We start from the raw sequence: 16544 nt of genomic DNA, 5'->3' as shown, positions 1-16544 counted from the left end.
GATTTTACAAATTCGTTTAATAGAACCATACTTGGTCCCGCAGTGTGGCGACCAGACAACACGATACATCTCGGCAATTCTACGCGCCTGGGACGGTACACACAATTAGCGACTGGCATCATTACGTTTCAATGTAAACATGAGAAGGTCTCCTCGTTTACTTTCTAGTTCCATTGATATGACGGAGTATATACGAACGCTTGTCAATTATCCCAAGGAATATAACGAACGAATGCAGATATTATTCAAATCGTATTTGAGCATTCCAGAGGAAGAAAGTCGAGGCGATACGGAGCAGCTTCTGAATAAGCTAACACGTGACCGAGACAAGACGTTAAGGGTGTTAGCTATTGGTAGTGGTACTGGTAAGATTCGCTATTATATATATATATATATATATATATATATATATATATATATATATATATATATATATATATATATATATATATATATATATATATATATATATATATATATATATATATATATTAGACAGACACAGTAAATTTAGCTAGTGTAAGAGCTCTCGATTATTGTTTGAAATACTGAGTAGTGTTCCAAGAACGTGTTGAAAATCAGTATGGCGTCACTGCCTTTTCTGAGCCCCGATAAAAACCGATGTAAAGCAACATATATTTGCATACCACTTCATGAGACCCATGTTTGTTGCTTTTTCGCTAAATTATTTGTTAGTGATTCTGAAACATTGAAAAGAGCAGTCTGGTCGTCACCATGGCAAAACTCTGCAACAGAAATTCATCATGTAGAAATAGCTCATACACATATTATTTGGCGTTGGTGGGTAATTGTCGGCCATTTTGTTTTGCGTATAGGATAGATAGAGGATATAGGCGAGGTGTATTTGCGTACTCCAGAATCTGTAGTTTTTTTTTATTTGCGTAAATCTGTAATTTTAATAAATAAAAGATGTAATTCGCATGTGGCGCGGGATAAACCGTAATCTGATATTCTACTCTGCCTACACTTCGTACAATAGCTTTTTGCGTGCGTACAAAATAATTGCATCTGAGAAAGTTGTAAATCGAACAAAGATTCTACAATATCAAATTTATATTCGATTTTTATTTTTGACACAACGTCAGAATGCGTCGATTGTTGAAGTGTGTGAAGATATTTTAGCCCAACAAAAGTGAGTTTTAAAACCCGTATTGAGGTTTAAGCAACCGATCCTCGCGAGATGCAGATCGTGAGGTTATGAAAGCGTACATGAATAATTAGTATGGTGGACGACTAGCCTTATATTCTATCGGTGTCATAATATACTATGGAATGATCCGTGGTACATCGTGGCCATTTCACAATGTAATCTCATTTTCACAATTAATTAAATACAAATTTAGTATATTAGTCTTATTTGTGACTCGTTGTTAACATAACTCTGTACTATGGTATTGGTGATATACGAATTGGGTGCCATAGGATCCGTGGTACATCGTGGCCATTTCAAGATGTAAACTCGTTCTTACAATTAACTAAATACAATATTAGTATATTAAGCCCATTTTATATGATATTTCAATCGTGTGCATGCGACGCAAAACTTAATATATTGTCAAATATTTTGATTTCAATTATTTCCATCGGATAGCAAATTTAGTATTTTTTGGCAAATTTGTAATTCATTACCAGTATCAGTGTGTTTAAATTTTCGCGGATTAACATTATGGCATTTTACGTCTGTCAAATAATGGCCAAATAAATACGTGGAATCATTAATTACTAAGGACCTGGCGTAGAGTTGGAAATTACTACAAATAAACAAATGTCCAATTCGGGAACAGGATAATAGTATACATGTATTTGGTTATTGATGAAATAGGAGGGCGCCACCAGGCTTCGTAAGTGCGTCGTGTTTCTCTTATAAAGTTGACGCTGATTGTGCACAAAGGAAGCCGCTCATTCCGCCATTGGATGGTGGCACATCGTGTATGTGGTGTTTACAAAGGGGGTGTAGATGATCCATGGTACATCGTGACCAATAATAAATTGATTGGTTGTCTAACTGCGGGCGTGTCTTTTATTTCTGTGCTAAATGTGCAACACCAAAATCCCGCCATTTATTTTTCATGGTTGTTCGAATAGTCGTCTGCACCAGTATCGCGTGTTCTAAGTTTGGTTTACTATGTTGGCCGCTCGACACGTTATTCACCACCTCTTTCTCGGCGTCCTGGAGAGGAAATCTACTCACCTCGATACCTCTCCTTCCTGGAAACATGCTTTCCAATACGACGAGACTGATTTCTCTTTAAGTTCGGCCATTTAAAATCATATTCTGGAGAAGATTTGTATCAATTAAATGGTCGGCTTCCATTGCTGCTCCAAATAATTAAAAAAATGGCAGCGCAAAAACCGCGCAAATTCATTTTACCGCCTATTTACAGCGGTTTTCACACCGACACCAATTAATTCCGTTACCCAATGGCTGAAGCAATTTCACATCGTTAGACACGCACCAAAACAGATGACGAGATTTGACATGATCGGCCAATGCGCATGCGTATAAAACAGCTGGTACTAATATCCTAATTTCATAATAACTTATTTTGCACTCGTACAATGCAAACTACATATTTGATTAGGTTGGTTGGCCATCAAGTACCATCCTATGACACCCAATTTATATATCACCAATACCATAGTACAGAGTTATGTTAACAACGAGTCAAAAATAAGACTAATATACTAAATTTGTATTTAATTAATTGTAAAAATGAGATTACATTGTGAAATGGCCACGATGTACCACGGATCATTCCATAGTATATTATGACACCGATAGAATATAAGGCTAGTCGTCCACCATACTAATTATTCATGTACGCTTTCATAACCTCACGATCTGCATCTCGCGAGGATCGGTTGCTTAAACCTCAATACGGGTTTTAAAACTCACTTTTGTTGGGCTAAATATACTATGGTATTGGTGATATATAAATTGGGTGCCATAGGATGGTACTTGGTGGCCAACCAACCTAATCAAATATGTATTTTGCATTGTACGAGTGCAAAATAAGTTATTAGGATATTAGTACCAGCTGTTTTATACGCGTGCGCATTGGTCGATCCTGTCAAATCTCGTCGTCTGTTTTGGGGCCTGTCTGGTCGATGTGAAATTGCTTCAGCCATTGGGTAACGGAATTAACTGGTGTCTGTGTGAAAACCGCTGTAAAGTGGCGGTAAAATGAATTTGCGCGGTTTTACCAACATAGTGAACACTGAGTAAACCAAACTTAGAACTCGCGATACTAGTGCAGACGACTATGGTTGAACAACCATGAGAAATAAATGGCGGGACTTTGGTGTTGCACATTTAGCACAGAAATAAAAGACACGTCCACAGTTGGACAACCAATCATTTTATTATTGGTCACGATGTACCACCGATCATCTCCACGTTCTTTGTAAACATCACATACACGATGTGCCGCCATCTAATGGTGAGCGGCTTCTTTTGTGCACAACCAGCGTCAACTTCATGAGAGAAACACGACGCCCTTACGAAGCCTGGTGGCGCCCTACTATTTCATCAATAACCAAATATACTATTATCCTGTTCCCGAATTGGACATTTGTTTATTTGGAGTAATTTTCAATTCTACGCCAGGTCCTTAGAAATTAATGATTCCACGTATTTATTTGGCCGTTATTCGACAGACGTAAAATGCCACAATGTTAATCCGCGAAAATTTAAACACACTGATACTGATAATGAATTACAAATTTGCCAAAATATACTAAATTTGCTATCCCATGGAAATAATTGAAATCAAAATATTTGACAATATATTAAGTTTTGCGTCGCATGCACACGATTGAAATATCATATAAAATGGGCTTAATATACTAATGTTGTATTTAGTTAATTGTAAGAACGAGTTTACAACCTGGAATGGCCACGATGTACCACGGATCTGGAATGCTGGTGAAATGTGACTCGATGTAGTGTGACTTATGTGAACCTTAACAAATAGTCCATGAGTAAAACAAATGTTTATAATAACAACGTCGTCGAGAATGGGCAAAAATATAATTTAGATTATAAACTGGATCAAGTTTGAACAACATTGAGGTATTTAAATAAACAGAGGGTCTATGAATAAACCAGCCACTGTAACGCTGTAAAAGTATTTGGCAATGTGCCAACATTAATATATTATCTACTATGTCCCCAATTTCACGCAATTAATACTAGTATATGTTGGAAACATTAGTTCACTACATACATGTATTTATGACTTTAAATTTGTGAGGTACCATTCCCTAACCTGTGTATTATACACCATTTAATTTCGAGATGGTGGATGGGTGTTTGGAGAAATTAACCAAAGAATATAATCAATAGACATTGTAATCAATAGACATGCATCGGGGTAAGAGACTTTATTAATTCTTGAAGGTTAGTTAAATTGTAGGTACGTTTTGAAAAGGGGAACGAAATTGTATAAAATTATATATGTATACTACATAGTGTAGATATGAAAGTCGATTATTCCAAAACAAAAGTGCTCAATACAAAGTATATGTAGAGCGGGTAGATACGGTAATAGAGGAATTAATGCACAACTACATGGATAATGAAACTGTTTCGTAAGGTACAAGTACCTCACTCATCGGGAGCTTTATATTTAATAATTCACTGCACCAACGAGCATACATGATAAACTTCGCAAATTAACATGATATCAATCAAAATAAAAAAAGTACAGCTTTAAGTGGTAAGGCTTTTGATCTGTGTCGGCATGATGATACGTGTTCATTTCTTTTGTTCAGTATGGAGTGGTGAAGTCTAAAAATTATGATATTTTTTCATTCAAATGCATCGTTTGCTGGAGCTACTGTACTGGCTACCGCGAGCATGAATTTTCCATGTTATTCTATGCTCAATATTTTTTCCAATATTTCTAGAGGTCTGATTACGAAATAAGGCCGCGTGGTTTCTGTACCTTGTTTTGAATTCATTTCCAGTAAGTCCGACGTATGTTTCGCTAGTTTGTTTGTCTGAGGTCATAGTTCATGTCCCCCTTGGTCCCGCTTGGTATAATATGACGCCAGATTGGCAACACTTCCCGTCCAGTGGGAATGCCGTTGTCTTCTGGCAATTGCATAGCTTGCTTGTTGATTTCGTTTTATCAGTTTTGGTTTTCTTAACGCTCGCAATTTGGCGTTTGTTTTTACTGTTTATGATGTATTGTTATGAACACTAGCGCTGTGTTTGGAGATCGGGGAACTTCGTCTCGCTTGGCTGATGTCACTTACACGTGGAGTTGCCAGATTCGACCCAAATGAATACACAACAGTTCATTACAGATAGTCCAGCTTTATTCACACAAGCTGAGATTACCCCTCGCTGCACTGTTCTCTCGTTCTGCCCACTTACAAAGGTTACCAACTCTCTATATTAAAAGTCGAAACGACTAAAGCGTGGCGGAGTAAACATGCGATCAGCCAATCGCTGCAGTCGTTGGCACGATCATGTGATTACCAGGGATGTGTCTCAAAGTTGCCACTACCAAATACAATAAGTTAAAATCTATTTATAACATTCCCGTAATATATGTTTATAATTTCCACCCTAAACATGCAAGTTGTTGATTCTAATCAATAGAACAACAACATATGAACATATGAACCGAATGTGTGAACGTAAAGTCACTATACAGTAATACTGTATACTACATTTGTATGTATTCATCCAGGTCCCAGTTTTGAATGAAATCGGTGCTTGCATGTTTAAGAAAAGTCAACATTTTTTTTGAAAATGGCATAATTACACTGGATGGGTTTAAACAAAAAATAATGTATTCTATCAAGTTGGAATAAATGGCTTATGCATATTCAAAAATTGGTTAATATATATTTTTAACCAAATATGCAATTTTTTTTTTATAAAACGCTACAACTATAACCCTATCATAACACATGTACATGATCGGCATACCAATAAGTAAATCATTTACCACCTCAGATGATAACAATCCCCTATGAATTAGAATTGTATACAAAGGCAGAAAGAAAAAAAACAACAGAATTTTTGTTTGCAAGGTATGTCATACTTCAAACTGTTATGAAACGCAAATTATTATAATTTTATAAGTGGGACATTAGTGAAAACTCTGTGGTTTGAAATCTTGGTGAACTACAATATCTACACTAATGGTACTTGGTCAACTTTACCAATATGTGTAGCTATACAAACGTTGACGATAGTACCACAAGTTTTTTTTTATTATATATGACGTCATCAATAAATGTGCATCAATAAATGTATTGAAAACTTCTGAGTTATGGGTGACTGGTTGAGTAGAAATCTTCGGTACATTCTAGTTCAATGCACGAGTCTAATAGCGAACTGTATAATTTGCTAATATGAGGAAGATCAAGAAACCTGTTCATGGTCGCTGAAGACCAAATGGACTGTAATGTCAGATTTGTACCCTTGTGGTCGGATCTTTTTAACGTCGTTGCCTGAATGATGTACAATTACGTAAAATCTAATTATGATTGTAAACTGTTAAAATGTGTTTTATATTGTAAAATACAACTTTTTTTATTTTTCCTGCAAAAATGTAAAATGCTGATAATTTGTTTGTAACGTGTACTAGCTACCCCCTTCTGTACACCCTCTAGTTTAAGGTAGAGAATCTGATGCAGTTTACCTGACAGGTATTTTAATTAGTTAATTGGGAAACCAAGATGACCTCCCTTGTCCACAAAACTATATATTTTCGGAAAGCTCATTGTAAGAATTTTAAAATTTTGTTAGTGATTTAAAAAAAAATAGTTTCTAAACCATACTGTTTCCTGTCAAAATTGGTTTATGGGTACATTTGTTTACTATGAAGAAAGTGCCGTCTTGAAAACTGTCTGCCAGTTGTCAATTTTGCAGGGCAGCAGCTCAAATTCCACTACTTCAAGTTTATGCATAAATTAACACCCAGGCTAGTTGTCTGTACGATTGTTGTAACACTGTTCAACCAAAAACAATGCCCCAACGGCGTTTTGAAGATAAACACATTGTCAATCATTTGTGAAAATTTCAAAACAAAAGGTCAAAGCGTCTAAAAGCTATTTTTTAAAGTTCTGGGATGTGCACTAAAAAGAAGCTGAGATAATTGCTAATTTGCATATCAATTCACTCAGTAAGAAGTTTGTTAATACTCATAATTAAAATGCTGTAACAGTTTCAAATTTAAATGTATTATCGTTTTGTTAAAAGTTAAATATAGTTCATAATGTGGACATCCCGTCATTTTTTCACCATGTTTCTTTTTTATTATTTATGTACAGCCTTGCTAAATCTTTCTAAGCATTCAAAAGAGAGAATGTTTGTACCTGTTATCTATATTTGATGACAGCTGGGCATATACGTCATAATAACATTTGACGAATTAAAGTTTTCAGGTACCTAATCGTAAACATGATACCTTTATGTTTTTTTTATAGGGAGTAAAGATGCGATGCTCATTAACATACTCATTCAGAAATATCGCGAGATTTATTACAAGGTGATAGAGCCGTGCAAGGACGCATGCGCTGAATTCAAGAAAGTTATTCATTCAAATCAAGCCGCATGGAGAGGTGTACATTTCAACTTCTACGTACAGACGATAGAAGAACATCTAAATGAGAAAGGGGGCATGAACTATGACCTCATCCATTGTATCCACAGTACATATCATATTGCTAATTTGAAACAAAGTCTTGTTGAACTTTACCGGATGCTGGCAGACAGTGGGATGTTGTTCATTAGGGTGTCGTCAGGTAAGCTGAAATGACCGTTGGCATATTTGCCGACACATTGTAGTTTCTGTCAGTCAACAAAGAAGCATGACTGTATTGCATCTTGGGAGATGTGTCACTTCCTGTTACAAGTCCATTATTATTTACGATGACTTGTTATAGTCTATGATATATGACAAATTGTAGCAGTGAAATCGACATTGCGATATATTGTGGTACCAAATTATACAGGACGATAGTATCCTTGGAGCGGAGCTACGTCTCAAGACGTTCCACGTTGCTAAGACGCGAACAACTGTACCTCGTATTCATTGACGCTGCAGTTCGGCGTCTTCTACACTTGGACAGCGCTTCCGGTGACGACACAACGCCGCGTATTTCTACGAGCTCTGCGCGCGCTGCTGAGGAGCGCGGAACGCCGAGCGAAGAGCCGGTGAAAATTCGAGAAAACAACAGGAACTCAACTTTGAAGTAATCCTGAACAATCAATTTTATATGCGTTACACACGCGGGGTAATCTTACTACACTGTTCAGGGGAGTCTCAACAATCATCCCAAAGTACCGTTTTCTGAAAGTTTTCGGCCTTTGTTTTCACCGTAATGGTTGCCAGGCGGTGAAAATGCCCGGATGTCCGCCTCGAGAATACAGTAATGTGGTGTATGGTATATCACGAATATTTTGTGAAAGTAGATACCAATACTACTACTAACAACACGATGTCGCTTTTTCTCTTTGATGTAGGCAACTGGGAAAAATGTTACTTGAAGACTAGCGAATACTACCACGATCCTAAAACCAATTATAAAGGTGCGTCATTCGTCAAAGACTCGATCGTACAGAGTATACCACGTGTTACCATGACAACGCAATACAGAGAGATGCCAATAAACGTGACACAGTGTTTTCAAGAGGGGGGTTCCGAAAATGGCGATAAGATGACAGATTTTATTTTCCAGATTTTAAACTTCCGGAAAACTGTTCCCCAAGAACGACGCGATAGTTTGCTGCGATATTTCAGAGAACAATGCAGTGTGACAAAGAATGGCATGGTGGTCCTGTACGACGGGGAGGAAGACATTGCATTCTTTAAATGACCTACCTACCTCATTTGACAGAACACAATTTCTACATGGCCATGCTGTAATAGTCTCATTTTAACCGCACTGCCTTTATTGTGTTGAATGTACTGTTTTTTTTTTTCTGCCACGTTCTGTTTATACACAGCATTATTGCACCTGCGGCTGTTTCGCCAACAAATGATAGTGATCCGAATAATTACAATATTAGATAGATGTTATTAATATATATATTAATGTTATTAATATATATATCAATTTAGGCACTGCTTCATGTACACAAGTCAGTGTTCACAAATTAATAATTCGTTTATTAGGTTATAATTTCGTTCCCGTGACTCGCTACCCACACCATATTTACCTTTCACTCATATGTATATACTTATTTTACATATATAAGCGTGGATGATCTACCCATCTGTTATTAAATATAGTAACAACAAAATTTCCAAACATGCGAAGTAATATTTGTACTGTAATAAATGCAACATGTGCAGTATTCGCGCGGTATCCGCATTAGAAGCTTCCTGTCAACAGCCATACATCACTCAGTCAGCAGTTCCATGAATTCGGTTGCGATTGAATTTTCAGCAACTTAGGGTGCCACCAAGTGACCGAGTCGCGAGCGCGATTTTCAGCACAACGATCGAAGATGGACTTATGATCTTCTGTTGTTTCCTGTAAAGCCACTAGGTCCGTTCTCCTTGGAAGTTTCATAGGACGATTATTTTACTCATGTCACTACTGCGTCCGAACGAACTTCGAACATTACAAACTTCCAAGGTTTAAAGGAAACATCAATGCAAACAACATACTGACCCCTAAAGAAAAAGCTCCACAAATGTAGGAGAATGTAATTTACAGGTTTTTGTTATATCACTTTTCATTCTCTAGATATTCAACTTTTCAAGCAGAGAATTATGGGTAAAGTATGACATCATAAATTCTGTTGTCAGAAATTGAGAAAATGATTTCATCTATAACTTCAAAAGTTGAACTTCAAATTGAAAGTTTGGAAATTGGTAGCATACATGCACTGGTGCCATCCATGTTTATAAAATAGTTGTCATGGAACTGAACTGTCATGGAACGGAAAATATTTATTTTTATGTTTTTCTACCAAATGCTCAAATATCCTTATATTGTATACAATTTACCAATGTGAGTAGGTTATATATGTGATATATTACATGTTGACCACAAAAAGAGGACAAAAAAGTGTCATTCACGACTAAAATATCGATTTTTATTTTTTTAACGTTTTAGCAATATCTTCACTTAATGTGTATTTGTAATATTCATGTTATAGATAAAATAATTATCTTAATTTCTGACAACAGATTCTATGATGTCATACTTTACCCATAATCCTTTGCTTGAGAATCAAAATTAAAAGTGATATAAAAAAACTGTAAATTGCATTCTACATTTGTGGAGCTTTTTCTTTAGGGGTAATTATGTTGTTTGGATTGATGTTTCCTTTAAGTTGTGTCTAGTGTGCACTCAAAGCATAAACCGAACAGCAATGCATGACGGGATTTATTGTAGTGGAGGCAATACACAACTGAGTAAGTAAAAAGCGGCGCAATGCCTCAGCTATCGATCAGTAACTCGCGAACGCCGTAACGTTTAAATTTTGATTATCGAACAAGTTAGTGAAAATTGAAAGGGGTTTCAACTAAGTTTTGCCCACAATACAACTTCAAAAGAAAGTAAAATATCTGAAAAAAGTATCTTGGCATGCTGTAGATATAGCACGCGGTATGAGCTGTTGAATATTACCTTCAGAAAACTAATGATATGTCTTTACTATCTGTACTAAAATGTAATTTGGAATTTATTAATGTTGTTTTCATTGTGCCGGATAGCAGAAATTTGGTTGATGGATTTTTATTTTTTTAGTGTTTTACTTTGATTCGCGCTGTATGAACTCGATTTGCAGGAAATAATAACAACCACATCTTCCGATGTGTTATGGTTTTTGCAAATCCTTTGGTCAGTTGAAATGTTAAGTCTTTTATCGTGACCAAATTCATTTTCAATTATTTTGATTGACGGCAATGAACTATAATACTAGTTATGATGGAAACCGTATACTCGATTAGATTTCAAATTTGGAATCGTGGTCGCATTTGTATCATCGAAGCTAAGATTTGGAGGAAAAATGAATTAAGCTTGAGTTAGCGAAGGTCACGTGTGGGGGTATCATACGTTTGTTTTTATCTACCTGTGGTGATACTGAGTCCTGTTTAAATAATAAGGTAGTAATATGGAGGTAAACTATTAAGGAGGTCGGCAAGGGGTACTTTCGTAAGCTGTAATCTATTATTTTTATTTTCGTAATAATGTAATTTAAATAAATAAAAAATGTAAATTCGTAGACATGGGCAAGATGTAAAATGTAATCAGCTATTTTATTCGTTCGTAATTTGTACAAAGATCTTATTTTTTGTAAGCGTATAAAGCATTTTCCATATTAAATGTCGTAATTTGCAAGTAATTTCCAATTCTGATTCTCAAACACAAATGATCAAAAATAGGATAAAAATGTAAAATGTAATTAGGAATTTGCTTTATCTGTAAAGCGCAAAAACCAATATTTTACTGTAAATGATACTTTCATTTTATTTCCTGTAGCCTGTACCAGCTACCCCCTCCCCCTATTAACATGGCGTGCATGGCCTATTGAGTGAATTTGCACTTTTTTATAAAATATATATTATATTGTCCCTCCGTCTATGCTGATTTGAAATATGTATGCTTAGTACAATTAAACCACTCCCTTGTACCGAGTATTCCATAACACGATTTAATAAAAGTGTATTTCAGAAACTAAATGATTAAGCTGTATTTTTTTCCTCAGTTGGCAAATTAGACTGAAGGCTGAAATGCTTGTGGTATTTCATGTAAACGTCTTTGGCGTTTGGTGATTTGAAATAGTAAACGAACAAATTAGGCCTGAAGACTGTCGACAGTCTATTTGCGAATAAGTAGTCCCCACTATCATGCTCTTCATGCAATGGATCCCTGATGAACACGTTGATTTTCCGAGCTGTTATACAACATGTTAACTTTCCCCGGTTTTCTATGAATGCGGATGAGTCTGAGGACGAACTTATAAATTAGACTAAAAAAATTTAGAAATATTTCACTTTACATGTCTGACGAAACAGTAATGATAATCAGGGTTGTTCGCAGTTAGTTGCTAACAAAGATATGGGCATGCGCACGAGAGCTGAAACCGTATGTACACAGTACACGTTAAATCATTATAATGCAAATTCACTGCTAAGCAACAATAAAACATGCATCTTACTGTACACGGTGTGTCGTGGTGGGTTGTGGACGTAACACCACCGATGTTACCAGCAAGTTGACTGAAGTGCTCGCGATATTATCCAGCGCGGCACCATGGGGTGCGGTGCAAGTGGAACCGCCGTCAGTGCATTCGATCAAAACACCTTACATTGGAAAAAGGTATGACCTCTACGCTATGTGTATTTATACAGGAGCTGTCGTTCATTGTGTTCGTATAGATCCACTCATTTATGATTTTTGCTTCTGGTTTATTTTCGGTCAACAAATGAATGAATTGAATATAGTTTACGTTGACATACAGTAGTGACCATGGTAACAACTGTCACGCAAGGCAATACTGCAATTATGTCCGGGTCAATCTGCATAAACACGTGACCACGAGCCATTGACGTAGGTGAAAACGATTTGAGTTGAATCCCAATGCCATAACTGCACCCTCGCATTGTCAGACGATTTGACCCCCCCATCACACATACACACTAGTTGAAACACTCAGGAAAGGGGTCCAATCCTGGAGTGTTTTATACGAAAGTATCACTTTAAGCTTTCTTTGTCTAATTACGCCACGTATTACAGTCTGTCCCAAACAGAGAGTCGATATGTTCACATAAAAAAACAAACGAGTCGACATTTTCGTTATTGTGGTGACAACATATTTCGACATTGAGGGCGAACTCATTTTTGATTCATGATTGGATATCCTCCACAGGAAATGCAAAGTACTGTCGGGAACACTGGTTTACGACAAATTTCGAGTTAGATTGGCCGGCGAGAAGCGAAAACCCGAATATAATATAGTCCCTGGTAATTCTTTAATAACAATAATTAGGTCGTTAAAACTCAACACAAACAGTAAATCGTATGATGTTGGTTGCGTTATTGTAGTGTTTATTTCTTAATGTTTAGTCAGTTTCAACATAGACCCTCAGAGGGTCTATGGTTTCAAGGAACTGGTGCATTTGGGATCTCACGGGATATACGTACGATTTGGTGTTATGTCGTTTCATATTATACAATATAGGCTATATTTGGCATTATACCAGCACTGTATACATTATTTTACTAATGTCCAGAATTTTAAATATCAAATCAACTTGACTTAAATTAGGTCTTTCATCGTATCACTGATAGAATTCAGTATTCGAATATTTTGAGTCTGTAAGCTAGACAGAATCACGTGCCCTAGCAGACGAATCGGCTTTGGGTATGGTGGAGATATAAACCAGGATATGTATTGCATTGCTATAGGATCGTACAGCATGCAGTACTACATGGTGTGTATCCAGGCTATGAAAAACTACCACGCCCACTGAAAGGACATGACCAAGTCTACAACCAAACGACAATATTACAATACTTCACAGCGCAGAATACAAATAATTTTTACTTTCATAGGCGCATGGTTGCAGGCTGACTACACGAGAGAAAAAAGTCTTCGAAGTGTTGAAAGGCAATTTTAAGACGGACTATTCATCGGACATGAAAATAATTAGAATATTCACCAGCTCCACGTTTACAGGTATGTTTTTGTTCATTCGTTCATTAATAAAATACTTTAAATATTATGAATAATAAACAACACATTGAAATTAAAGCGCCGCACTCGTTGCATCGCGGCTGCGTTCGATATCAGTGACGTATATAAGGCGTGTAAAATACATTGGTTGCACGAAATTTAACTTAATGATTTCAGCCGAATACAAATTTTACACTACTGAGCATGTTACTGCACATATACGCAATGCATTATGGGGGAATGGACCATGGAAAATGTACTCATTATCATAGACACCAGTGTAAAAATGAAAATTTTGACTATTTTCCATAACATTCCTGGGTAGAAAAAATGTCCGGTTACCTGTTTATTTTTCATTTTCGATCGGTATCCTCCATAATAAAGTATGTAAAACACGATCATATATATGATCTTTAATTCGGCTCTAATTAAACAGTAACACAGTAAGGTAGGATTCAAAGCAGTTTTGTCGTCGTCGCCATCTTTAATTTTTCCGTGCAAATAAACAAAATATTTTACACACTTGTATAGGTCACATGGCACCCGGGTCGAACACGATTCGGCACGATGACAAATGCGCTTTAAAATACATCGCGCTCGTGACTTAGGTAATATTTAGGGGCATTTGTTATAAAAAATACATTTACGTGAATGCGCATTTATTTTGTAAAGTAGTACCTTAATCTTTGTATTGTTTTTTTTTTTTTTTTGAGCTGTTGCGTGCACAATCAGTACAGCGTTTGTGTAGTGTGGACAAAACTACCATGCAATTTTAAATTAATTATTTTCATACGAATTTTCACTGCGAACAGTCTGCAAATAGTATAGAATGAGGGAGTCCTCATGTCTCATGCACTCGTAGTAGTTTTAGACGGGATTTTAAATTTCCGTGTCATTCATTATAATGTCTCTTTCATCAATCCAAGTTTTAACCGACTAGCGAGAATCATTACTCGTCAGAACAGATGACATTGTGTAAATTGTTGCATGTACGATATTACAATATATAGAATGATATCTTGCTAGATACGAAACACGAGCGCGACGCGTTGATGGAGAAAGCTTATCCTAAACTAAAGACATACTGCCAAAGCAGAGGATACGAATTCCAAGTAGTGGACATGAGGTGGGGTATCAGGGACGAGGCCGCTGATGATCACATGACCACAGAGCTATGCCTCAGAGAAATTGAAGCTTGTCAGAAGTTGTCAACAGGGCCAAACTTTGTAGTGAGTTTTTACTTCATTTTTATATCATACCGTTAATAAGATGCAATCTCATTTATATCGGGGAGACGGGTATACTGTATTATCTCATCATTTTCTTGTCCCTACTCTATGATATTTATATACGACTTTTCCGACTTACAGACTTTATTATCACACAAATACGGACAGCGCCCTCTATTGCGGACAATAGATGTGAACGAGTTTAACACCATCGTTGACGGAATCGCCGAGGAAGAAACTAAAAAGCTAGTTTTAAAGTAAGTATATATTGCACTCGTTTTTGGAAAAAAATATACCGTGTGATAAGTGGGTGTTCCGATTACGTTTGTAAAATAGTAACTGTAAGTTATGATGATTTTTGAAGGTGGTACTTAAAAGATGAGAATTATAAGCCCTCGATGTATGTTCTTCAGCCAATCAGCGTGGCCATACCTAATTTCACTAGCCCGGATGAAGAACTAAGAAAGATGGCAAAGGCCGAGTGGAAGGAGACACAGTCGAGGCTGCAAGTAGCGCTGACAGATTCAGCTAAAGTCAAACTCCGGGATGAAGAGGCTGTGTATAAATACATACGTTCAGGTAAAATTTCGACAACGAGTACACAATCAAACGGAATCGTATATTGCTTGCACCTACCAAGTCATCCATTGGCGATTACTCCGCATGTATCACCGACATTTCTCAAATCTGTCTTCCAGTTACGGCATCAGAAATAGAAAAGGGATTATTCGAGGTCAGTGACCCCGGTAGATCATGTCTTTGGTTTCACAGGATACTGAAACCGATTGACAGTGCGCCACCAGATTTCATCGATGTGAAACAGAGTTCAGATGAAGACGTCAGCAACTTGTTGGATACACTGAAAAAAGAAAGAATTCCTTCAGCGTTGCCACTGGAAAATATCACTTCATACACCGTACGGTGCTCGAACACAAATGGTGGGTAACACGCGTGGTACAGTCATGTGACATTTATATCTCAGAAATCTGGTCCTTAGATACTTCATTCAACGGGATTCACTCACGATACAGCCTGACATAAATAATCTCCGATGGCATATATCTCAGAGATTACACACACACACAATCAAAACAATCAATGCGCAGGCGTATTAGAAAATTGCATTGTTTCATATTGGCAACGAATATTGCGTCACGGTGCTGTACGTTTGTATTTCTAGACAAATCACATGTATTCATACAGTATCAAATAACAATATTCAAAATTACGCATTCTCAGTAAAAGGAATAAAATAGTATATTATGAAGCATGTTATATCTTGACCTTTGACGCCAACGTCTATTTTGTCACAAATATAGGGTTCGATCCGTCCATGCTGGAAAACAGTCAATATCTAGACCGACTTTGTACTGACTTCCAAAATAAACTACAACAGAAGGTAGAAGATGCAATAAAGGAGCGGGCGATGACAGACGTTAACGACGATGTTTTTGGCGAAGTTCTCCAGCATGCCAAATTTTGTGAAGAAAAATGTGAGATGTTTCATGGACAAACAGAAGCCCTGCACGTATGTGAGCTTTATGCTGAATTATTCATTTTAATGACTTTAATGAATTAGGTTTATAAAGGCATAAGTAGTTAAGGTCGTATTATAGGTACGACCATGAGGGCGCTGTTCA

General features: G+C 36.7%; 2 protein-coding genes across 2 annotated transcripts in view; both read left to right on the top strand.

The window, feature by feature from the left end:
• The first annotated feature begins 139 nt into the window (after positions 1–139).
• Positions 140–8859, top strand: LOC144347839 (histamine N-methyltransferase-like). Its single transcript, XM_085498250.1, has 3 exons — positions 140–365; positions 7468–7785; positions 8507–8859. Exons 1-3 carry the CDS (start codon positions 140–142, stop codon positions 8857–8859), a joined length of 897 nt encoding a protein of 298 aa, XP_085354376.1.
• Positions 8860–12169: 3310 nt separating this feature from the next.
• Positions 12170–16544, top strand: part of LOC100378314 (NACHT domain- and WD repeat-containing protein 1-like) — a 29491-nt gene continuing 25116 nt past the window's right edge. The window contains exons 1-7 of the mRNA XM_085497798.1: positions 12170–12318; positions 13555–13678; positions 14702–14904; positions 15046–15161; positions 15269–15483; positions 15603–15842; positions 16224–16432. Coding sequence (XP_085353924.1) covers positions 12253–12318; positions 13555–13678; positions 14702–14904; positions 15046–15161; positions 15269–15483; positions 15603–15842; positions 16224–16432 — 1173 coding nt within the window. The 5' untranslated portion in view covers positions 12170–12252. The remainder of the gene's footprint in view (positions 12319–13554; positions 13679–14701; positions 14905–15045; positions 15162–15268; positions 15484–15602; positions 15843–16223; positions 16433–16544) is intronic.

This window comes from Saccoglossus kowalevskii, chromosome 4 (genome assembly GCF_978046115.1).
Source record: "Saccoglossus kowalevskii chromosome 4, keSacKowa6.1, whole genome shotgun sequence".
NCBI classification, from domain to species: domain Eukaryota; kingdom Metazoa; phylum Hemichordata; class Enteropneusta; family Harrimaniidae; genus Saccoglossus; species Saccoglossus kowalevskii.
Note: the sequence above shows the minus strand (reverse complement) of the source record. Positions and strands in the feature narration are given on the sequence as shown.